General features: G+C 44.8%; 2 protein-coding genes across 2 annotated transcripts; both read right to left on the minus strand.

Moving 5' to 3' along the window:
- Positions 1-1,831: 1,831 nt before the first annotated feature.
- On the minus strand, positions 1,832-8,458 carry oacyl (O-acyltransferase like). Its single transcript, XM_076284962.1, has 15 exons — positions 8,392-8,458; positions 7,786-7,919; positions 7,596-7,674; positions 7,366-7,504; positions 6,960-7,204; positions 4,944-5,117; positions 4,564-4,666; positions 4,232-4,333; positions 3,849-4,014; positions 3,649-3,728; positions 3,424-3,534; positions 3,052-3,175; positions 2,322-2,508; positions 2,033-2,175; positions 1,832-1,945 (listed from the first exon to the last, which is right to left on the minus strand). Exons 1-15 carry the CDS (start codon positions 8,456-8,458, stop codon positions 1,832-1,834), a joined length of 1,968 nt encoding a protein of 655 aa, XP_076141077.1.
- Positions 8,459-9,329: 871 nt separating this feature from the next.
- Positions 9,330-23,234, minus strand: znf532 (zinc finger protein 532). The gene is made up of 9 exons (XM_076283780.1): positions 23,155-23,234; positions 16,505-18,761; positions 16,059-16,240; positions 15,079-15,255; positions 12,809-12,971; positions 12,235-12,534; positions 11,966-12,078; positions 11,667-11,814; positions 9,330-11,413 (listed from the first exon to the last, which is right to left on the minus strand). The coding sequence occupies exons 2-9, from the start codon at positions 18,734-18,736 to the stop codon at positions 10,895-10,897; spliced, it is 3,834 nt and encodes a 1,277-aa protein (XP_076139895.1). The 5' UTR covers positions 18,737-18,761; positions 23,155-23,234; the 3' UTR covers positions 9,330-10,894.
- Between the last annotated feature and the right edge of the window lie 866 nt (positions 23,235-24,100).

Below are 24,100 nucleotides of genomic sequence, written 5' to 3' on the forward strand. Positions count from 1 at the left end.
TTTGGCCTGAGTTGGGTATGCGTCTGTGGCAGCGATGTGGCCCGCGGCAGTGTCGTGTTTCTGCGGTGGGGGTAAATTTAAACACTGCCGTGGCTCTGGAAGGCGCCTGGAGCTCCGGCTGCGTGCTGTGACTCACGCCGGCGGGCCAGCTGGACATGCTGGGTGTCATACACGTAACTCAGACTGCCCTTTGCCTGCCCCTCTCCCTCCCGTAAGCGCACCGCCTGAGGAGGTTGACAACACCTCGGCCTCCGCCTCACACATCCAGGGGCGATGGCTTTGAGTTCCTGGGGCGCTGAGAAGCCTCCGCACCCATATTGAACAGGTCCAGTCATTTAAAAGGCATGGGGCAGAGTGATTGGTGAGATTAACAGAGTGCCACAGGGAAGTTGGAGGGCCGCTGTGTACAGCCTGTCTTATGTCATCATCATGTGTGGTCTCATAAACAGTGTCCTGTTGAAAAGAGCTACATTTCAACTCTTACGTCATTGTTGCATAATAAATATAACCAGTATTTACTCATTTTTCAGAAATGAACCTTTACATTTAAGTTCTGCCAGAAATTGTGGTTTAGTCATCGATTGCTAATATTTCACTTTATTTATGTCACTTAAAGAAACTGTACACTGCGTAACTTTGTTGCAAAATAACTTTGTTCACATTCATGTGCTGACAACATTTTAACATATAGATGATATAACTGTTATACCTTACTGGATAAAATCTTTTTTTAATGCATTTATATCCTCCTAAAAGGAAATCGTTCAGCAATCCAGATCGATTAGGAGCTGTTACTATATCTAAATTGAAATGTTTATGAATGACTGAATTTCAGACATATGAATATCAACAATCTTGTCTAAATATAGTTTATTATGTTTGTGTTTATTTTCCTAGAGCAGAAAATATGTGCATTTACTTGGTCTATTCACAGCTCTTTCAAAACCAAGGGTCTCAAACGTGTGGTCGTACACAAGTACAGAAATAGTAGTCACCTGTCACAAAATGCCAGCTATGTCCAGACAATTGGGTCAGTTATCTGACCCACACAGTTAACACTGTCATCCCCTAACAGCTTCTCCCATTAACAATAGAAGAGGAATTGTTTTGACGTGTCTTTAAGCTGAATGGTTAAGAAAGTCTAATCATGTACTGTCCAAATGGATTTGAACTGGCTTCTCTTATCCATCTCATATGGTTTACAGGGTTCAGACTTTTAGTGTTATTATTACTTTTACCACAAATGTCATTTCTTCTTCATTATGCTATGAGGGGCTGGTGGTGGAATTTCGACTCCCAATAAGTTACTTAATATGGCCACTGGAGGGGGCTATCTGACATAAAAAGATTCACACCCAACACTCAACATCATCACAGCTGGTGAGAAAGCACTAATGCCAAGTTCAAAATGGTTCATAATTACAGGTTCACAAAAATAAAAAATAATAATTGGCCGACACATAAAGTTAATAATGTGGAATATTGAACATAATGTGGCTACTTGATTACCACCATCTCTGACTTAATGGGCACTTAATGGGAACAAAAAGGCTCTGTGAATGATGACTAAATCTCAGCATTCAACCAGCAATGAGGAAAAATAATGGAAGGAAAATGAGAACAAGAGAGGAGGATGGGGAGGGGCACACACATCACCATTTAAAGCATTGGCACATTGTGGAGCATTAGAATCTGAATTAGCATGAATTAATTTACATTACCTTATTACATCCTTTCCTATCTAAAATCACAATGGCTATATATACACTTCAATATGAGCCCTAGTACCTACAGGGTCTTGTGTTTTTTCCCTGATATCACAACGTCCACTTCAGTGAGGCTTCCCATGGCTGGCCTTCAGGAAGAGGTACGGCTTCTCAATCAGCACGGTCAGCATGTAGCCCAGAGAGAGGCTCAGAGCAGTGTGGCCCAGGAACAGGTACAACTGGACGAGAGAGGTAAGAGTTACAAATACAAACTGAAAAGGGGAAAACATAACGGTCAGTACAGAGGATAAATGGGAAACACTCACAAAGTTGAGGTCAGTGTAGTGAATGGCCGTTTCCCGTTTGCCATTGTAGAGAATGATGAGCATGGGGTGGATGAGATAACAGGCGAAGCTGATGTTGGACAGAGGAATCCATACGCTCAGAGACAGAATCCTATCCACAAACCCTACACAGGTGCAGAGAGAACACATGACTGTAACAGCTATCATAGACCATAACCATAGCAACGCACAATAACAACTTGTCCATTCCTCTAGTCTCCTCAGTGCAGTCCAGTCCAGGCAGTCTGCCCTGGCCAGTGGCTGCTCTCACCTCCATAGCCCTCCTCACAGGCCAGGATGACCCAGGCCAGCGCCAGAGCCCACAGGGTCCGGTGAAGACCCTGGTAGATGGCATGGGGCAGGGAGGGTCCCGGGGGGACTTCCCTCAGGCTGTAGGCCAGGCCCACCACAGCCATCATCACAGACAGAGAGGAGAACCAGCCCAGACCTGCCTGCCACTGACAGCACAAGGGAAACAAAGGACAACAAGGAAAACAGAGGATCAGCAACATTATATCACAAATCAGCAACAATACAGCTCAAATGGTGCAATTAACTTACTGTGACTTTTACATCAAAGCAATTTGATTAAAGGGACACCAGGCAAGCCTGATGCTTTTTCTCTACGAAACTCCCCCTCGCTCGGTCTGAAGCTCTTTTCCTTTTCTTTGCATCTTCCATTAAGAGTTTTCGCTGCTTCTTTGCCGGCTCTGCCATTATACACACGTTTGCAACAATCGCTAGTGTTTCGTTAGCTTGTCTCTGTGCTGTGGATGCAGGATGTAAACTGATCCTGCTTCGGTCGGCGGTTACGATACACTGAACTTGCAAGCGGGATATTCCTACAGGCAGTAGGGGTGGGCGAGAGAGTCTTCATTCGCCCTGTAATGAGTCATTTAACCATATACCGACTTACGAAGATGAGTAATTAACACGAAAACGTTGCCTGGTGTCCCCTTAAGACTTGCTGTGTCAATGATAATAATGATCCAGGAATTTACCCGATGTCTCACAAAGGGTCCACTTTTGGTCGTCATATAGATTCCCGCAAGGATGCCAACCAGATATGGTCCATATCTAGTGTAGGGTTTGTTGTAATAATACTGAAAGTAGCTCTCAAATGATCTGTGAATAAAGTAAAAAAAACCAGGCGCAATACCAGGGATTAACACTTGAAGGGTGCTGCGTTAACTCTCCAGTGTCAGATTCAGGGGCGGAAGAAAAAAATAAAAAAGGGCACTAACAGTACAACATTGCTCACCAATGTTGCCACTAGGACAGAGCAGAGCAGAGCATTTTGTCCCGCCCCCCTTGACCCCCTCCCTGAGTCCACCAGTGAAACACCAGCAGTGACCACGAACTAGCTCACTTACAGTGTGGTGGGCTGGTGAACAGGCAGACGCAAGACGGCTGTGAGGAGGGCACTGGTCAAGCACGTCAGCACCATGAGAAGGACCGCCACAGCTGCAAGCACCCTCTTGTTCCTGAACCACAGGTAACAGCGCAGTGAGAGCATAGTTGTCAACAAACAAACAAACAAGCAAACAAGCAAACACAACAACAGAGTAAGGAAAGACAGAGTACGCACGATAACTCACCATCTGTATAGAAGTATGAGTATAGGGGTGGTGATGTAGAACTGAAAGTCGATGGATAGGTACCAGGTCCATGGTGCACACTTAAAGAAAAACAGCCATTAGACCCCAAAACTCACACATCTCCCTCAGTCCACCTCTGCACTAAGGATCAGCAGAGGTGCTGTATAATAACTCACATCTGACCAGGCAAAGGTACGCACTATGTCAGTGATGGTGAAAAGATTGTTCACCAGCAGCAGGTTTGACCACCAGTATTTCTTACAGTTCAGGATCTCGTCATCAGCGATGAACCAGAAAGCCCCTCGCTGGACGACAGAGAAAAGACCAATGGCCAGGCACACGATGAAGAGGTGGAGAGGCTGAACTCTGACACAAAAGAAATAAATCAGCACTGTTAAATTTAACAATTCTGGACAAAAAAAAAAATCAATCCTGCTCTCTCGTCTTTTGCTTCCAAGGGTAGCACACTGTTACATATTATACAGTATGTGTCTGTACATCGCAGTACTCTGGTTATACGGCTCTGAAATAGCCCTGTCTGTTGTTAAACATGTCCTGTCTACTATAGATTTGAAAGGCTTACCTCTTAAACCTCTTGAACAGGAAATGTGTCACAAGTCCTGGGCTCAGTTTATCCTCTGATCTCTGAATGGAAGCCAAAAGGGACTTGGCACTCAGAAGACCTCTGAGACACACAGGAGAGATACTTTCAGTAAAAAGTGTGGTTTTGTGTGTGTGAATCTGTGTGTGTGTGTGTGTGTGTGTGTGTGTGGAGGGGGGGAGGGGGGGTATTTCTCGTTATGTAAAAATGTCAACAACACCATCACCATTCCATTATAACTATAATTCTAAACAGATCTGTAATTGTGCACCTGTGCTCCACTACACTATGTGCTCCACTACACTATGCGTTACCCCAGCAGCAGGAAGGAGTCCACAGCCAGATACACAGGACCACTGAATGCAAACACATAGAGAGGGTTCCTCTCCACTCTCTCTTTCCAGCGCTTAGCATTATCTAAAAGGGACAAAAACAGAACAGTATAAGTGTGTGTCTGTGTGTCTGTGTGTGTGTGTGTGTGTGTCTGTGTGTGTGTGTGTGTGTGTGTGTGTGTGTGTGTGTGTGTGTATGTGTGTGTCTCTGTGTGTGTGTCTGTGTCTGTGTGTGTGTGTCTGTGTGTGTGTGCGTGTGTGTGTGTCTGTGTGTGGATAAAAATTGATTAGCGATATGAGTGTACTGCATGATCATTTGATGAGTGCTGATTATTTGAAGGGTACTCGATGCGCTGCGTTACCCAGGTTGTTCCATGCGCTGAGCTGCACGTTGTGGCCTGAGAGGATCCAGAGCAGGCTGAGCATGCGGATGCCGTTGAGGGAGGAGTAGCTGTCAGCACTGCCTGACCCCGCGCTCAGGACTCCTGCACTGCTGTCCTGCAGGGAGAAGCTCTGCAGCCAGGACAAGAAGCGACCTGCAAGGGACACGGCCATTCAGTCACCAAACACTCTGATTTGTTTCTGTTTCGTTTAAAGTATATTTGGGGGCTTTCTGCCTTTTATTCAGACTGGACAGTGAAGAGTGACAGGAGGGGGAGCGAGAGATGGGGTGGGCTTGGGAAATGACTGCGGGAGCGGCTGGATTCAAACTCGGGTCCCTGTGAGCACTTGGACCCAAATGTGCTACAGATGCTGCCTCAGCACCCCCAGTACACTCTGAACCCTCAGGCAGTCTGACTTAACCCCCTAACACAACCATCACACAGAAATGACACCATTCTATGGGTGCAAGACTAAGTACCCATATGGAAAAAGTATGTTGGTCATAGACAATACTCACAGGATAAATCTGTAGCAAAGTGCATATTTCACACTAACATGGCAACTTCAACATGCAAGGTAGATTATATACATACTATTTCTGTTTTACTGTATATGAACAGGGGAACAATTGTGTGTGTTAACACTTTTATTGTACATACCAGTAGTATAGACCCTTTCAATCTGTTCCTAGAGGGTTTCCGGTTGAAACGTTCAAAACTAATGCAGATATTTTTTATTTAAAATTAATCTGACAATTAGTGTAATTCTCTACAAAATGCCAACTTTAAAACTTTTTTTTCCATCTTTGGTTGTTCCAAAGTTACCATTAGCTCAATGTTGTTTTCTGTGCCACCGGAAATGCCTTAGGAATGCACATACTGTATTTGTTTAGGCAGTGAAAAGAGTCTATATAAAAATAAACAACTTTAAAGATTTGTCCTTATTGCACTTAAACTTTCCTTCTGACAAGTGATATAATTAAATAAATGACTCACAGTCATTGTACTAATGGGCTCTCAGTGAGAAATCATTTGAGGAAGTTGTTATAAGTGTGTGCCTAATGGTTGACGTCAACATTTTCTCGCTGCAAGCCATTTGGAAACGACGTCTAAACCAGATGGAGTGGTGAGTGGAGCATTATAGCCTAAGGAGGTACATACTACAACACATCAAATGATTTGTCACAATGTAATGCTTGCATACTTGAATTTAGAGAAACTACCCAGTCAAAAAAAATATCCATGAGACCAATCCATAGTCATGCTTATGCATATACATGCTTTAAGCACTGTACTGAAGCGGCAGCCAAGAAAAGACTTAGGTCACACATGTACGAATAAGCAAACACAATACACCTGAGAGATTCCTTTAAATCTTCAGCTACAATAAAGGACCATTCCATTACAGACTGTTACTATCACAAAAAAACATGATCCTTTTTAGACCTCTTTATAATAATTACAGACTATTATCATGCCTCTAGCACTTCAAATAGAAGGCATCTACACGGCACTTTTCCACTCTGAGAGCACTCAAAAATCACAGTCACACCGCGCCTCCATCTACCAATGACACAGCCTGCTTTTCAAGGTGCTATTTCCTAACACAGTTGGGGTTCACTGCCTTGCTCAAGTTCACTTTGGGACACATTCAGCTCATAGCAGGCTGATACTGAGACCCCTCTGATTCCATAATGCTTTACACAGCCAACCCACTCTTATAGAACTTATAGATAGCCTTTCACAATAACATAATAGCACAGTAATTACTTATAACAATATTTAAAATCCCTGTAGTAAAATGTTTTGAAATATATTGTATGTATGTTACAAATTGCTCCATATATCTTGGTCCTCTGCTTCTCTACAAACGTGTTGGTCTTGTGAAGTGATGTGGCACTAGTGTGGTTGACAGTTAGATGATTGACTAGTACTTCTAATGATTGAGCAGCATGTGTGCATCCCTGTGTTTTGTGGGCGTGGTGGTGTATGTACCCTTACTCTTTGTGCTGCTATCCTCGCTGGCTTTGCCGTCTGAGTTTGTGCTGCTGTCATCAGGGCTGCCAATGTCTGGTTGACTGGCTGGAGAGCCGTTGGAGAGCAGGCTGCCATAGCAACTGGGGTCAGAGGTCAGGGGGATGTCAGGGCTAGGGGTGACCGCCCTCTGACGCTTCAACCTGAGAAGGGCCACGCAAAGGCTGGCCACCAAGGGCACGGTCACAAGCACAGCGCACACAAACCTGAGGGGAGAAATGGTCAACCACACAACAATTCAGTGAAACACACTGTTTTTAGTCGAACTGTACAAAAAAACTCCATTTGTAAAAACTGTAGGACACACACACAAAGACAGACAGAGCAAAGGTACACAGATAGCTAGATCATTTGGATTAGTCCTCACAGACAGATGACTGCAGAGGGGTCAGGAAGGGTCATGTGGGTACTAAGGCAGTGGGTCATGTAGATGCCCAACGTGGAGTCAGACAGAAGTGGAGATGGCACCGGGGGTATTAGAGACTCCTCTCTCGATTGTAACATATCTAAAGACAAACACACACACACACACATAGTACACATGTAACAGATAATACACTTGGACAGCAATAATAAATATAAGGTTAAACATATTACCGTAAACTACCAGAGTCTGCACATCTGCCTCTGTACATGAGTCAGGAACACAAATCCCAACAAAGTACTGAACTTCTTCCTGCATATCAGCACAAAGATGTGGTATTTTGAGAGATGTGCTATTTTGATATGTGGTATTCAGATATCATAGGCTCTACCAAGATAACATTTTACATAGCGATGCAGTCACCTGCTTGAGGAACACCTGGCAGTACTGCCCTCTGAAGCCTGGCGCACTGACAGACAGGCACTCGCGCAGAGAGCCAGGTCTGTTCACGTTCCCGCCCTTCACATCACTGCCCAGCTTCCCAAACGCATCATACACTGCATTCACACAAAACGTCTTCAGCTCAACGTGACTCAATGACAAAGAGACAAGTTCAGTCATGAGAGAGAAGATGAGGTCAGATGAAAGACATTTGATCTATAGGTCAGGGTTTTGAGGTGCACCAGTTAAATGATAATGATAAAAGAGACTTAACATATGGATTTATTTGTCGACCTACAATAGCTTTCAAGACATGCCATTCACCTTACAAAGTGCATATAGAATAAACAGTTTTATAAAACTGTTATGCGCATTGGATAGTAATACAGATAGAGAGACTATACAGAACCCTCCGTCCAGTAGAGAGCCTCTAAGCAGTACAGGTAGAAACTGGAAAGTTTGATCACGCGCCATTTTGATGCTGTGTTTATCAAGCTTCTAATTCACGTGTTCAAGAAAAGTCCAAATTAATATGCAAAACGTGCCCCAAAAGAATATGAGTTGTTGGAAAAAATGGTTCAGACTTACTGAGAGCTGCATACTTTGCTGGTTTGTCTTTGCTGAGCTCTAGAAGAAACATCCGGGTGTCCTGCATGCACCTGTGAGAGACATTGAAAGCTTCAGTGATGGAGAGGAACAGGAGGCAGGTGGTCACCTCGCTCCAGACAAGCAGCATCTTGTGTGAAAGCTCAACATTTTTTTTGTGCATTTGGAGATTTAAATATCAAAACACAGACACCTGACCACAGACACTGACGACACGTGGTCATGCCTTTTAATAAGTGAATATCCATGTCAAATCAGGCCTTTGAGAATCAACCACTGAGCACGCTCCAGTAGCTGAGCTGCTTCACACTTCATCACAGACACCCTAGGCACTGACACAACATGTAAAGGCCTTACTTGTCTTAAAGACAGACATAGCGAGATGAATTTCATTTACATTCACTTAATGGCTCTTAGGAATGACAATGAGAATGTTGTTGAGGTGATGCTGTGTATGGGAGGCGCGGACCTCTCTTGGCTCCTGCGTGATTAAGTGGAGCACTGGCACCGCCGTGAGAGCCAGCTGCTACTGTTTCCGTCTGCACTAAAAGGTCAGCGGTGTGCTTTACACGGAAACTAGACCTTTGCTCGTAGCACGCACGACAACGCTCTTGGCAACTGCGCATTGATCTCACATCACGGAGGATGTCACTTTAATTGCAGAGCGGCCGCTGGCTGAGAGGGCCGTGAGGGGAACAAAGAGATGACGAGGAGATGCTTGACGTCGCTGGGGAGATGCACATCAAACCTCATTCACTTCACTTAGTCATTTTCGTAAATGGCCACAGAAAGGAGAAAAGAAGGATTGAATGCCACTCCTGGTAATAGAGACTTGTATGACAAGGCCATGACTTGAACAGAGTTTATGTTTATTGTTTACTGAGAACAGGTCTGTACACAAACATCTAATATCTCTACTGAACAGCAGCAAGACACCTTCTAAGTAACAGATAACAACCACTGATGGCTTCTGTCATGCATATTATTTTGACAAATATTCAGACGCTCAAAACATAAAAACCTGGTCCTTTAACGGGAACAGTGGAACCAAAACATACTTAAACAGCATTTTCTTCAGCATGTTCCCAGATAACTGCTCTTTTGTCTTTAATGTAAAACATAACTTGAAAAGGGAAAATAATGAACTTTAGCTACAATGACCTGCTGATTAGTGGGGGAAAAAAAAGAAAAAAATGGATTTCCAGTCTAAATATTATTTATTTAAACTTATTTAAACTTAAGACATTCTTTACAGAGAAGGCAAGTCATTCTTTTCTTCCGTCGTACTTGTTTTCCTTTGGCCACTTGTCACTCTTGCTCCTGGCAAGGTTAGTCTAGGGGCTGACTCAACATGTCCCTGCGCTGGGCTGCGTTGCGCTGCACGATGAGAGCTCCCCGTGGCTAGGCCACGCTGTTAATTGGCAAGTCACAAAGAAAAGAACATCTGGCACTCCCCTTTCCAGCACTGAGACAGCCAGAGAAACCCAAGCTCTCAGTGGGCCTGCAAAGCACTTCTGATTGGACCAGCATACAGGGAAGGCTCATGAACACACCTGCTCGGCAGGAGTGGAGGCAACACATCTCTAAGGCAGCCATGTTAACAACAAAGCGCCGTACACACATATGAGAGCAAAGCATCGAGAGATGTGGATGCAATTAATCCAAATACCAATGATTTAGACCATGTCTGGAGACACTGAAAAAGGCTAAAACATACAATGTATGTTTATGTTTAGAGGCTGCAAGAGAGGCCTGTTATCACAACTGCTGTGGTATATGACAGGATTGCCTGAGAACATGAATCAAGACACACAAAGAGAACCAAAAATACATGGTATGGGCCACGAGCTTGAAGAGCACATACAGAATCACATTAGCCTCAGTGGAAGTTCCGCACAACTTAGCCATTTTCATAGGTACTGCGTTGAGAGAGGAAGAAAAACAATGCATTCACTGCCGGTTTCAGGAGCTCAACATGACCTCTAGTGGACTTCTTCAGGAATGGTCAAGAGAGAAAGGCTACCTCCACCTCCTCTCTGGCCCTTTGAAACCGACTGATTGTCCGTGCACAGTGTGCACACCACACCTGTGCAGGTGCTGAGAGTCTATCAGAACATTCTGTGGACCTTAGCAGCAGTGAGGAATGGAGCACTACCAGTACGAAAAAATACAGGATGAGGATGAAAAAAATAAAAACTCTATAAAAGATCTACTCAACATCCATACAAACACATATTGAAAGTGTAAAAAAAGTTTTTTAGATATTTAAATACATAAATCTGTTTTCTTTTTAAATATATTACATATTTTTAAACACACAAAGGCCTTTTTGTGTGTGATATATCTATACATTTGTCATATACATGTTTATATGTACATTTCTGGGGATCGTGGGAGATGGACAAACATCCACTTTTTGTCGTTTCTGGTTCAAAGGTCACCGAAGGGCCTTGAGCTTCGGACGGACAGATGGGGGGACCTCCAGTCACTTGTCGGCTGCCCCTAGCCTCTTGGAGCGGATAAAGGCCATACCATGTGTCCTCATGTGTGTGTTCAGGGCGCCCTCCGTCTCGAAGGTCCTACCACAGACTTTGCACGTGTCGGATGCCCCCTCTGCCACTTCGGGGCCCTCCGGCTGACCAGGGGCGGTGCGGTGGCGACCCAGGCTGGCCGGCTCCTTGAGCTTGTGCACGATGAAGAGGTGTCGGGCCAGCGAGGGGTGCGACGTGTAGCAGAGGCCGCACTCGCGGCACTGGAAGGACGAGCCGTCGGAGCGGTGCTGCGGGATGTGCTCGTGGAAGCGCAGCAGGTCCTCGGTGCTGAAGTTGCACACGCCGCAGCGGTGGACCTTGCACACGCTCACCTTCAGCTTCTTCAGCGGCTGCCCTCCAGGGCCGTCGCCGCCCGCCGGACCCTCCCCGTCCGGCCCCTGCTCTCCCTCCCCCTGGTCACCCTGCTGCTTGGGCTCATCGGCAGCCTGCTGCTTGCGTTTGGGACTGGCCACCTGGATAGGACACACACACACACACACACACACACACACACACACACAAGAACATGAATCATGCAGTACAACTCCAATTTTCTTCATATCTATAATTCATACAATTTGCATTTGGATGATTGTAGCGTAATTAATGTGAATTGTGATTTCTGTGGTCATTACAAAAAGAACACAGTTACTCTACATCTACACACTTGTGGTCCATAGGTAAGACCACACAGTTGTGGTCCATAGGTAAGACTACAGGATGTACCTGGGAAAGGTGCTTGTCTACATTGGCCTCAGTGGTTGCGATGTCTCCCGCTGGCTTCCCCTCTCCAGCTTTGAGATCATGCGTGAGCTGGATGTGCTTCTCCAGCATCAGCCTCTTAGTGAAGGTGCGGGTGGCCTCTGGGCAATGCCTACACACACGCCAGACAAAATGTCAGTGGAGTCATTCTGTAACTGATGCCTCTGGACCTCATGCCTCGCAGCAACACCACTCATGTCTGAGTCAGTGGCACAGAAATAGACTACTGAAAAAACCATCCATGGTTAGCTGGGAGCACTCACGGGCAGGTGTAGACCTTGCGGAGGCCTTTGTGTTTGATGCGGTTGTGTCGGCACAGGCTGTGGGAAGAGCTGAAGGACTTGTCACACAGCCGGCATGGATGCTTCTTCAGTTGCTGCAAGTCCACAGTGACAGGAGAGAGACACAGGGAGGAGGTTAAAACGCAAAGATAGAATTGAACATCCCCCCCCCCCCCCATCCACTCCTGTCCACACCTATCATGTTCTACACTCTCACCGATTTTCTCTGGTGGTGACTGGAGCACTCCTACCTTGCCGTGTTCCCTCTTCACGTGAGCGATGTAGACCTCTCGCTGGGTGAAGAGCCGGTTGCAGTCGCGGCAGGTCCATCCCGGGTTCTGGGGCTTCTTTGGGCTCTCTGGGCCGCCGCTGCCGCTGCTCTTCTTCAGTGGGGACACAGGCTTCTTCTCTCCCTTGTCCACGCCATTGAAGGAGCCCACCTCTCTGTTGTTAGCATTGGGGCCCATGGAGTTTGTGGCCTTGGTGCTCAGTGGCAGGTTGATCCCCAGGTTTGGAGGCCCCTCGATGGTCTTTAAAGTGCCATGTAGGGACTAAATGAATGAAAACAGGACATCACACAGGATCAGTGGCTTAAAGTGTATCCCTAACCTGCATGCCATCATCTAATATGGCCTCAACACTAATTAAAAAAAACATCTGCATATCCAAAAGTGGTTGTTCTATCACAGTGTACTCCTCCCCAGAGTGTGAGCTCTGCTAATCATGTCAGTCATTATTACCATAACATAAGGTTTTGCTCAGCTGTGATTGCCAATGAAGTCATTTGTAGCTTTGTGTATGAGGAGGCTGAGTAAGATCTCACACCTTTATGTGGTCCAGCATTAGCTGCTTCTGCGCATAGTGCATGGTGCAGTCGGGGCACTTGAACACAGACACCCTCTGACTGGCCAAGTGCTGGTCAAAGTGGGTGTAGAGGAGGGTCTGCTGGGTGAACACTGTGTCACACATGGAACATTTGTAGATTAACCTGCGGGAAATAGAGGTTGAAATCAGGCTAATTATATATTGACCACCATGTTGGATGTCTGACCATACAAATATAGAAACATTTCTGCCACTGGAAATGCTCGTGGTCTGTATCTCATGATTCCATTCATGCCAAACTGCAGCACTACACTTGTTTTTAATGGACAGATCCTTGAGCTGCCCACCATAGTGCTTCATATCACTGACAACACTAGCAACACTAAAGGCTTTAGGCCTACTACTCCTAACATTCATTCAAAGATAACAGCAGTGTCATATTTGAAGATGAAAATGCAGAACATACTTTGTACAGTGTAGCTAAATATAACAGAGAGTTTGGGATTACTAACTCCATCTCTCATCATAACATCATGTCATGATCATTTGGTAATAAAGAACAAAGTAAATGAATATTCTGGGTGCCATCTGACCTTAGTACACACTGTGAGTATTACTGCACACAGTACACAGTTACTTAGTACACACTGTGCTATGAGTACTAGTGTACATTCTGTTCCATTATATAAGTACAATGTATCACTACACTATCACTGTCAGTGCTTACGCACGATTACATAATATTATAATGATGATGCCCATAGTAATTACTCTATAGGGTTACTAAAATACAAGCTGTTGCCTTTGGATTAATTTACACACAAACTGCAACAAAGACAGTGTTCCATAAACAGATAGTTCTTTCAGCACATGTATTTGAGGGACTTTATTGGCGACAGGTCAGCGGCAGCTGGGGGTTTGATGAGAGGGTGCTGATGGAGGAGAGGTGGACGGAGCAGAAGGTCACAGAGGGGAAAGGAGCTGCGCCCTAAGCTCCCATACATAATGCCTTTAAGTCCACTACAGCTCCTAACACTAGGTGAAGAAGCCCCAAGACAGATCAATTTGATCCAACTATCAGGTAGCACTATGGTGGGCAGCTCAAGGATCTGTCCATTAAAAACAAGTGCAGTTTGGCATGAATGGAATCATGAGATACAGACCACGAGCATTTCCAGTTGCAGAAATGTGTTATACTGTAGCATCTCAATATAATCAACTTAAAAACACATGTGATGCAGTGTGGAACACTGTATGTTCATAAAGTATTCAGACCCCTTCACTTATTTTTCCCTCATTAACCTACGTTCAATACTGCATAATGACAACACAAAAACTGGATTTTAGAATTTTCTGCAAATTTATTAAAAAAGGAAAAAGTGTGCTTATGTCACACTGACATAAGCATGTGGACGCTTACTTAGTTCAAACACCGTTGGCAGCAATTGCAGCCAGTCTGCTTGGGCATGACACAACACACATCTGCCTTACCAAGTTGCAATAATACGAAATGTGAAAAAAGAGAAGGGGTATGAACTTACTACTAAATACACTGTACCACATATCCCAAGATATATATCCCAGAACAGCCTGAGAGGGCTTGTAATGAATTCCTTTAAGAAGATTACAAGTACATTACATACTTGTGTCACGCTTTGCGCCACCTAGCGTGGGTGCACAATAGGGCCCAGAGTCTTTAATCTTAGACTTCTCCCCACTGGCATTGCTATACAAATACTCATTCCATACTCATCCCCTCGGTTAGCTTCAGGGTGTAATTTAGCATAGGAACTTATACAACTTTTCTGATCTCAGATTCTGGAAAATCAGTAACCTTAAAGGAACCATATGTAAGAAATGTATTTCAATGAATCATAAAATGGCCCTGATATGTGACTAGACATTAGGAAATCATGTTCATACACACTGACAACAGTAGTCCGGCCAGGATATTGTCATTTAAAAAGTGAAGTTGCAGCCCTCAACTGATGTTGATGTTGTGTTTTGTCATGTCATGTTGTGTTTTGGCCTGATGCACCACCCTCTACCTATCTACTAATCACAAAGTCAGTAGTATTTAGGCATCCGGGTTGGCAACCTCGAGTCAGGGGGGAGGGGGACCGCTCTACAGTAATTTGAAAGTGATTGCAGTACCAGTTTTGGCCACAATCTTACATATGGTTCCTTTAAAGTAGCATACCTGGATATGTCACCAAACTTCTGGAATAAACCTCCCAACCCCACCCCAAGGTGGTTGCGTAGACACTTACTTGGGCTCTCCGATTTTCACCCCTGGGTGTTGAGTGTAGGCATGGGAATGAGTGCCTGGTGCAGATTTGAAGGCCATGGGGCAGATAGGGCATTTATAGAAGATTTCACAATGAGAGCCCTGAATGTGAGACTTCAGAGCAGCTATATCTGCAAAGATGACGCTGCAATGAACACAACTGAAGACACAAAAACACACACACACACACACACACACACACACAAACACGCGCGCACACACAGACACAAATCCACACACAGGGAGAGAAAAAAAGAATGCCTTTAAAACCTAAAAGCAGTGTTCAAAATGTAACAACTCATGGACATCTTTCATAATAAGAAATGAACAACTCAGGCACGTCTTTCATAATAACAACTGATACTTTTACTCGGGTCATAAAATATTAGCATTTATTCAGTCAATTCCGATCATGGCAAGATAACTAAGGATTTCTCAGAGGATCTGCCTTACAAGACTCCTGACTGCTCACAAGACACCTCATCTAACCACCCACAAGATGCATAACTGGTGCAGGCAATAACTGGCTACGCTAGGGTTTTATGGAAATGCAGTTACTCTGGTGATTTGCATCTGAGAAGTTAATTTATATATGGTAACATCTCTGAAGTATAGGAGGATCTGGGGTGATTGACCTAAATAGGTAATTTATGCAAATACTCATAACTGAGTTTCAAACCCATTCATTACTTGAATTTACTCTAAAGCTTAATACCACTATTTAGCAGAAACTGTATGTATGTGATGTGATGTGACCATGCGTGAGCATGCTCTTAAACAACCTCTAAGAGACTAGTCTCAATTAAATCTTTTATCTAGCAACCACCAACTTCAGACTAGACATTAGAATAAGAGATTCTGACACAGTACTGAGTATACAGTACACAGTCACTGGTATAAACAAAAGCACTTATACGTTACAACCACTGAAATGTAGCACAGTCACAAAGAGATGAAACTGACCGGTAGCCAACTCTGCGGGTGTAGTGAAGGCAGTTCTTGGTGACATGGGACTGGAAGTGCACAGAACGACAAATGGCTCCACACTCAGGACAGATGTATGGGGACTTGTGCTGGTGGATGCGCTGGTGAGATGCAAAACTGCAGTGGTTGGGCAGCAGCATTTGACAGATGGTGCAGGTCTTCTAATTAGTAAGGAGAGAAAATGGGACAATTATTGTCATTAAATGACCCTAAATTCAATGAGAGAGTTATTGTTTATTAAAACATTAGATTATACTGTTTGCTTAAATATATAATATATACAACAAGTACAAGTATAGCACTAAAAAATACTGAATATAATAATAATGATTAAACATGATAAAACAAACAAAAAATGTTTCATATCCCAATCCACCTAATTTGAATTGTTACATTAACAGAGACACATTAATGTAGACACAAACCTGACCACTTGACTCTGATCCCTGTTGGTAGTGCATGGCTAGTGCTGACTCATCTTGAAACATCTCACTGCACTCCAGACATTTGAGGTTGTGTCTGCAAAGTCTGGAAGCATCCTCATCGAGGGGCATGGCAGCCACAAGTGGAGCAGAGGAAGGGGCAGATATTACGGTTGACATGGTCGACTTCCCCTGGGCACTGGCTACAGAGGAGCTAAGAGACCCCGATGAGATGGTGGTGGACAAGAGAGAAGGAGCAGAGAAGGGCAGCGATGAAGATGAGATCATCTGATCCGCGGGGATGGGCTTCAGGATGAGGTGGGAGCACTGCATCACTACACCCTTGTCCTTGTGTCCCCGGGCGTGGGACAGTAGACTGCACTTGTTGTAGAACACCAAGTTCCTGGTGCAGTGGTTGCAGGTGACCTCGATACGCACACTCCGCCTTTCGTAGTGTTGGGACAGGCTCTTCTCCAGCGCAAAGGAGTCACCACACTCGAGGCACTTGTAGCCCCGTGATGGAATCGATATACAGGCAGCCGAGGGAGGGCTGAGATTGGGAACATACACCGGTACTGGGTTGATGCTACTCAGCACTTTGTTGAATGCTTCCACGACTGAACTCTGAGAACTGGCCAGAACCTGCACCCGAGACACCTTCTTTGGGGGCTGGCTCACCACTATGGCCTGTTTGATTGGCTGCTGGGGCTTGGAGAGGACCTGGTGAAGCTCGGAGGGGGTGGCAGAGGCCTGTGGGAGCAGGTTGAGGTTGGTGAGGTGGACTGTCTTTGGCACAAGTTTGGCATTCGCCAGACTGGAGGCAGGCACCATCACCGTTTGCTGCTGGATTGCATTGGCAGCTTTCAAGATGGCACTACTGGCACTCTGCATTGAGGCAGCAGGGATGACAGTGGCCTTCACTGTGGTGTTGTTAGCCAACTTCAGGTTGATCACCTGAGAGCCAGCTGTTTTGACTGCTGATACTGGCAGGAAAGCTGTGGCCACAGGTTTGATGGTCACCTGCTTGGTGACCTCGATTGTTGAGCTGCCTGAAGTGGCCATGACTGTGGTAGGTAATGCTGCCCGAGTTGGAGATGAAAACACTGCATTGGAAGTTGGAGAGGTCAAACTGGAGACCACAATTGAGTCCGTCGCTTTCTTCAGGCCGTCAGGGTCAAACTCTGGCAACACTCGGGTGACTGTTCTCTTGATCTGACCTGATGATGTCTTGATGGTTTTGATTCTGACCTTTGGGATAACAGGAATGGAACCTGCAGGGGATGATGGGGACCCTTTACTGCTGCCCTCACTAGTGACACTGCAAGGACTTTCAGGCTGTTTGGAAAGCATCTTCCTGGCTACCTCTAGAGCTGACTCCTGCTCCTGGGTCTTGTCCCTGGTCTCCATGGTGGAATCTTGCAGGGCAGTAGGGGACTCTGGAACAGTAGAATCTGAGGAGGCTTTCTTTGCACTGAGAGCTGCAATTGCTGCGATACAAGATGAGAGCTTAGCCGACGATTTAGCTTTGGCTTGGGAGAGATTGGACACACTTAGAGGTTCTGATGTTTCTTTAATCTCAGAGGCCTTTGGAGCAACTGCCTGTAACTGCTCCTCTGATTTTCTTGGTTTCAGAGGGTTCTGAGAGTGTGAAGCTGAGGAACTATTACTACTGTTGCCATTTTCAAGTTTGGATCTCACAAACTGTACATTAGAACCTGATTTTGAAATACCACCTCCAATGAGTCCAGTTAAGGGCTTTGGCCTAAAGCACGGAAGGTTGTTCTGTCTGTCCGCTGGGTCATCCACCTCAATTTTATCATCATCATCAAACTCCTCAGCACTGGAGATGGGGCTGAACTGGTTAAAGGAGGGGTTGTTGGCTGGAGGGCCATGGCTGTCTGTCTTCAAGGGCTTCCCACCCTCTTTGCTATACCGGTCACTTGAGCACATGCCCAGAAAACCATTTTGCAGGCCGTTGCCGACTGAAGGGTGAACATCTTTGTCTGAGAGTGGCTGCTCACAAGAGTCAACATTTCTGACATTTTTGACAATAACACTGACTCCCACATCAGGGGCAGAGGGCATCTGGTTATCATCATCATGGTGGACGTTGTGCTTCAGCTGTCCCTCATGGTCTTCATGTCCTGATTCAATGGCTGCCTTTGGGTCAACCATGTCAGGGATATCAAAGGCCGCAAGCAGGTCGTCAAAGTCCGGGGTTTTCATATCGCCCATGATCTTCACACAACGTGCTGAAAAGCTAGGGAATAAATAAACAAAGTGAAACAAAAAGAAAATTATTAGATTTGCTTAATAATTATTTTAAAAGGGCATGTATTATCCTGGACCTAATAAGTTATAAAGTGCCAAACTCTGACCTTCTTCTGATCTGACCTTCTACCTTCTGGTACACATCCACATTTACAGAGCACTCTGGCAACCATCAATCACTATGTATTAATCAGCATTTGGCAGCCCCATACTGACTGCAGGTATTTTGTATAACCATTATTCATTATTATCATAAGAAATGTTATTGAAGCCTGAGGCAAACTGCAGTCACCACTAATTCCTGAGGAATCTTACTATAGAGTGTTCAGGAACACCCTGCAGTGACATCCATGTCACCTTGCCCTTCCATACAGAAAAATTAGGTGGAGGACAATTTACCAAACTACAATTTTTAATACATTGGCACAGAAAACAATTTTAAAAACATTTGAAAGCATGTTCTATGTGACACTGTAAACAGCAATGGCTTAATAGTAGCTGCATGGTTCATCCTACTTAGTAAAATCACAACAACCCTCATCCATGGTTTTAAATAGCATAGTGCTGTGAAACTTGATCTGGGTTATTCAGGAAATATTTTGGTAGAGTGGATCTAAGTCTGCATGTAAAATATGCCATTATGCTACATTAATATATCATCAATATAAAACATTATATTATAGATTCACAAGCACACATGACCATATCTACTACTATAAATCCAAAATATAAATTCTATCCTATTCTATTTGGGGTTCCCTGCTACTGATTTGACTATTCCCACACATTTAAATTTGTATTTATAGCCATCATACATCAACTCTGTACCTGAAGGAGCACTTCTAAAGCTAATGTCAAATAATATGATGGTATGAACCTCAACTTATGTCATACCGTAAGGACACACCAGATACACATACACACACACACACACACACACACACACACACACACACACACACACACACACACAGACACACACAAATGAAGCTGCTGGGTTTCGGCAAACAGTAACTAAGTGCTCTAACGTGCCTGACAAAATCACCAATGTTTCTGCGGTCTTTGTACAAATAAAAATTGTGCTGCTTGAAATCATATCAATGCAAGCTTCCCAATTTTCATTTGATTACTGATGAATGATATAGGAAAAGTAAATGTTTGAATGAACAGGATCTTTCTGACTAATCACGTCAGTCAACAATGCAGCACAGCATGCCCTGTACCTCACACAAAGAAAAAAAAAATCAGACAAGGGCACACAAAAACAGTTCAAATACAAATGTGCTGATAGGATGACAGAATAATAACGATGTTCAACTGGGATACACAAGCCCTTAGTGTTGATGGTGATGCTTTGATGCTGAATGGCCAGCACAGATGACAGAGTGATTTCCTCTGTTTTAGTCTCATCAGATGCCATTTCCTTTCCATGAGCAACAAATAACCTTCTGGATCATGCTAAATGAACAAGTGCAATTTAATGAATACAAATATCAGCCAGAAAAAAAAAATGGTAAGATGATTGGGTGTTTATATGGGTAAATTGAAGGTGTTCTCTGTTGAAAAAATAGTATGCATATGAGAGACAAGAACGTGTGTGCACTGCACAGCAGTGAGCGCGTCTTCCGCAGAGAGACAAAAGACCAAGGAGCGGGGGGGGGAGGCTCAGAGTTGCTAGCTGGGTTAGCAGCGGCAGCCACAGCTGCTGCCTTTATTAAAATGGATGGGTGCACTGCGTCCAGACTCCATTACCTCCTCTCACATCTGCACGATCCACAAATATGGGCCAGCCCGGCCTGTTAGATCATGCTGAGGGGCATGCAAAGCATTGAAGAGAGGAAAATAAGAAGAAAGAATGAATGTATTGGCAGAGCTGAGGCCTAGCACAAAAAAACGGACAATAGACATCTGGTATCATCCAGCTCAATGCTAAATTACCCAGGATATGCCCTGCTTGCTCTGGATATTCCCTCAGTCCAGCCATTTCAAAACGACATGCCCTTTTTCACCGTTAACACAGTAGTTCACATAAAGCCAGAAGGGCACAGTCTGACACAGTCACACAAACGGCACTATGGAGAAACATGCAAGTCAGCCACTCCTCACCCGCGCTGCTGCAGCTGCCGCGGCAGAGCAACAAGAAAAAGAAAAGATTCCTTCCTCTCCAGCCGCAGTCACAACATACACAACCAGAAGCAGAGCCTCTGCCACCTCCATCCGCCCTCTCCTCGCTACCCTCCCCCCTTCCCCTCCCCCCTTCCCCGCCCCCACAGTCAAGCTGGGCCCAAAACAAGGGGGTCTCATTCTACCCAAAGAGGGGTCGGTGACCTAGGGCATGACTCTCCCTGACAGCCGAGACCCAGCAGCACAGCAGGCTGAGAGGGGGCCGTTCCCCCATCCTCGGCTCCTGCTCGCCACTCTGCCCGGCTGTCAGACACACACTTGCCCTGGGTAGAGCACCTCCTCAGCTGCCCTGATCCCTGAGACGGCCCTGGTCTCCCTTAAAGGCTCCTGGCCTCTTTTGGCTGCCCTGGGACGGCCAGCTATCTCACTGTAGCACAGTGACTGCATTGTTCATGAGCCTCCATCTGCCTGAAACCGGTTTCAGCTGGTTCCGGTCACCCCTACATAAAGGCTCTGCTGCAGAAGAGCTACACAGAGACACAAGGGGACACACTCACATGTACACACACATACATGGCTGCTTGCTTTTCTGTGGTCACGACGGAAATGTCTTTCCGATAGCAGCATAGAGGTATGGTGTGAATATAGCCAAAACATAATAACTCCCTACTCAACCTTCTGGGGTGTTGGATGGAGATCTCTAGACATTCATGTTTCAGGAAATGAGTTGCTAATTCTGCATCATGTCCAGACAAGCCCTGATGTGCAGGGCAATCAGACAGTTATGCTCAGACATGTTGTGAATAAAACAAATCTAAAGTAAGTAGTAAGATTGCCTGCAATCAACCGATAGCACCATATCAAAGAAAATCCCTATTACCAATACATTATAAATTCCCTGCAAATCCATGATAAATAACAGGATGAGTAACGATTCTTAGTCTGTTGTCTCTTTGTCGCTCTCTCTCTTCTCATAATACGCTGCACTCTCTCTCTCTCTCTCTCTCTCTCACACACACACACACACACACACACACACACACACACACACACACACACACACACACACACCTAAACCGTTGCTGGGCAGGGGCAATATACCGTGGTCTGTGGTCAGTGACAAAAAAGAGAACAATGGGCCATGATACAGCTCAAGCTCTTGACCTCTCTTACAATTCTATGCTTCCTCCTTCGTTCCTCATCCAGAACACATTTCTCTGTTTAAATCACTTGCTCCTATGCTATGCTCACTCTGCCTTTGCACTAGGAAACCATGGAGAAAGAATGAGGGCTTGCATGGAGCTGGGCCTTTGTTTACATGACTACTCCGAAGCTGAGACGCTTCTCTGACTGGGCAGCAACAGCAGAAGAAAGGGAGGCAGAATGGTGAAAACAACACCAAGAAAAGGGCAAGGTGCAGAAGGTTGGTTTGGGAAACAGTAGGTCTACTAGGTAGACTAGCGTCTACGCTACCATCACTCTCTATTGCAGAGGAACAACCTGGCTCAAGGACATAAATGGTTAGAATTGTCAGTGGTCAGAGGAATAAAAGCTTTCAAGCGTGGCTCTCCCCAACAAAATACTGAAACCCCAACATCTATATGTTGACATTCACAAAAAAGTAGAAACAAATGCAGTGCAAAAAAGTAGAAACAAATGCAATGAGTTGAGGCAGAGTTGATAGCCTGGCCTGAGGTTGTTACCATACCATTTCATGTGCTATATAATGCAACTATCAGCTATCATTCAGATGGAAATACATTATCATGGTAATTATATGAATATTAAATGTCCATGTAAAATACTGTAAAGATGCTTTTATTATGCACATCCATTATTCAATATGACTGGTAAGAATACAAAAACAAACAAACCAAATGAATTATCTGATTACTGGTATAATACATAGTAGGCTATTACATATTTGTGTCCCATTGGTGTAAGAACCAATAACCCTAATTACGACTTAATAAAGGTAGCAGAGGTGTCCATCAGGGGAGTGGCCCTGACATCAGTGTCAACACAGCATGCACATCCCACCTACACAAACTCTATGGTATGTATACCCAGTCATCACAGGTCCACATAGTAGAGTACCATGACAGGAAGTAACATTTTCAGGAGACATTATGGCAAGGCTTGTATGTAAGCCTCTGACACACAAGGCCTTCTGTCACTACATCTCACCATGACCAAGGACCAGGCTGAACACACCCTCAGCACAAACAGTAAATGTCAGATGTTAGAAAGTGACCTACCTTTATTTTAGGGTAAGCAGTCTCTCAATTTGTTGGTGCTTTGAGGTAGGGAGCCATTTCCTCGGCAGGATAGCTCAGGCAAATATCAGAGGCAAGAACAGCCATGATTCATGCACTAAGCTCTGCCAGGCTTTTACCAGCAAATTAGTGCCTGCAATCATACATTAGTGTGTGCAGGAAAGGGGATCAAAAGGGAAAGATCTCTTGGCTGTCAAAAAAGCTCTGAAAAATGTAAAGATGGATGCACGGCCTGTGAGACGGCAGACTGATTTGCTCTCACTGACGCCACTAGCAGCAGCAAGACATTAAGGGCTGCTGCTGCCCACCCCCAAGATGTTCAGGCGGTCACGTGATTACATTTGTCATATTGATGCTGGCTGCGGTGTGAAACTAATATCGCATCCACCTATTCATTCATTGCATTCATTCGTTTCTCGTCATTAATGTATAACGTTTGTTAAATTCGTAAGCATCCAGAAGGTGTTTTCTTGACGATGTAGGCTAGTCCCTAAAGCAGTAATAGCCTAGTTGCGATACAGCTGGCTTTGCAGATGCTATCTTCCTTTCCCAGAATCCCTTTCGGTAACATTTCTCTTCTATGATGATTTTAGTATTTAAATTGCGGAATATACCCCACAACATCTCAATAACCACCAGACACCAATTGCCACGCGTTTGATTAGAAGTGTGCGTGATTTTCCGACCCTCTGAACGGTAAATAGGACAAAAACCATATTGTCTATCCCATGAGCCACCGCGGCTCGGTGATGAACAGCAGCCTTTGGTCATCGCCAAAACTTATTGTTCTTATAATATGTCGACTCAGTGCCGTCGATAAGATCATGCGTTTAATTGCCTTAAGAAAACATGCGCATTTTCAACTCATACGTGAACAAAAGACGTCCTGAAAATGGTCAGGGGGATACTTACCCAGCTGCCTCCGCGG

The sequence above is a fragment of the Alosa pseudoharengus genome, unplaced genomic scaffold (genome assembly GCF_046254945.1).
Source record: "Alosa pseudoharengus isolate Yale_2024_CS ecotype anadromous, Long Island Sound unplaced genomic scaffold, YU_APseudo_1.1 YU_APseudo_1.1_scf_14, whole genome shotgun sequence".
NCBI classification, from domain to species: domain Eukaryota; kingdom Metazoa; phylum Chordata; class Actinopteri; order Clupeiformes; family Clupeidae; genus Alosa; species Alosa pseudoharengus.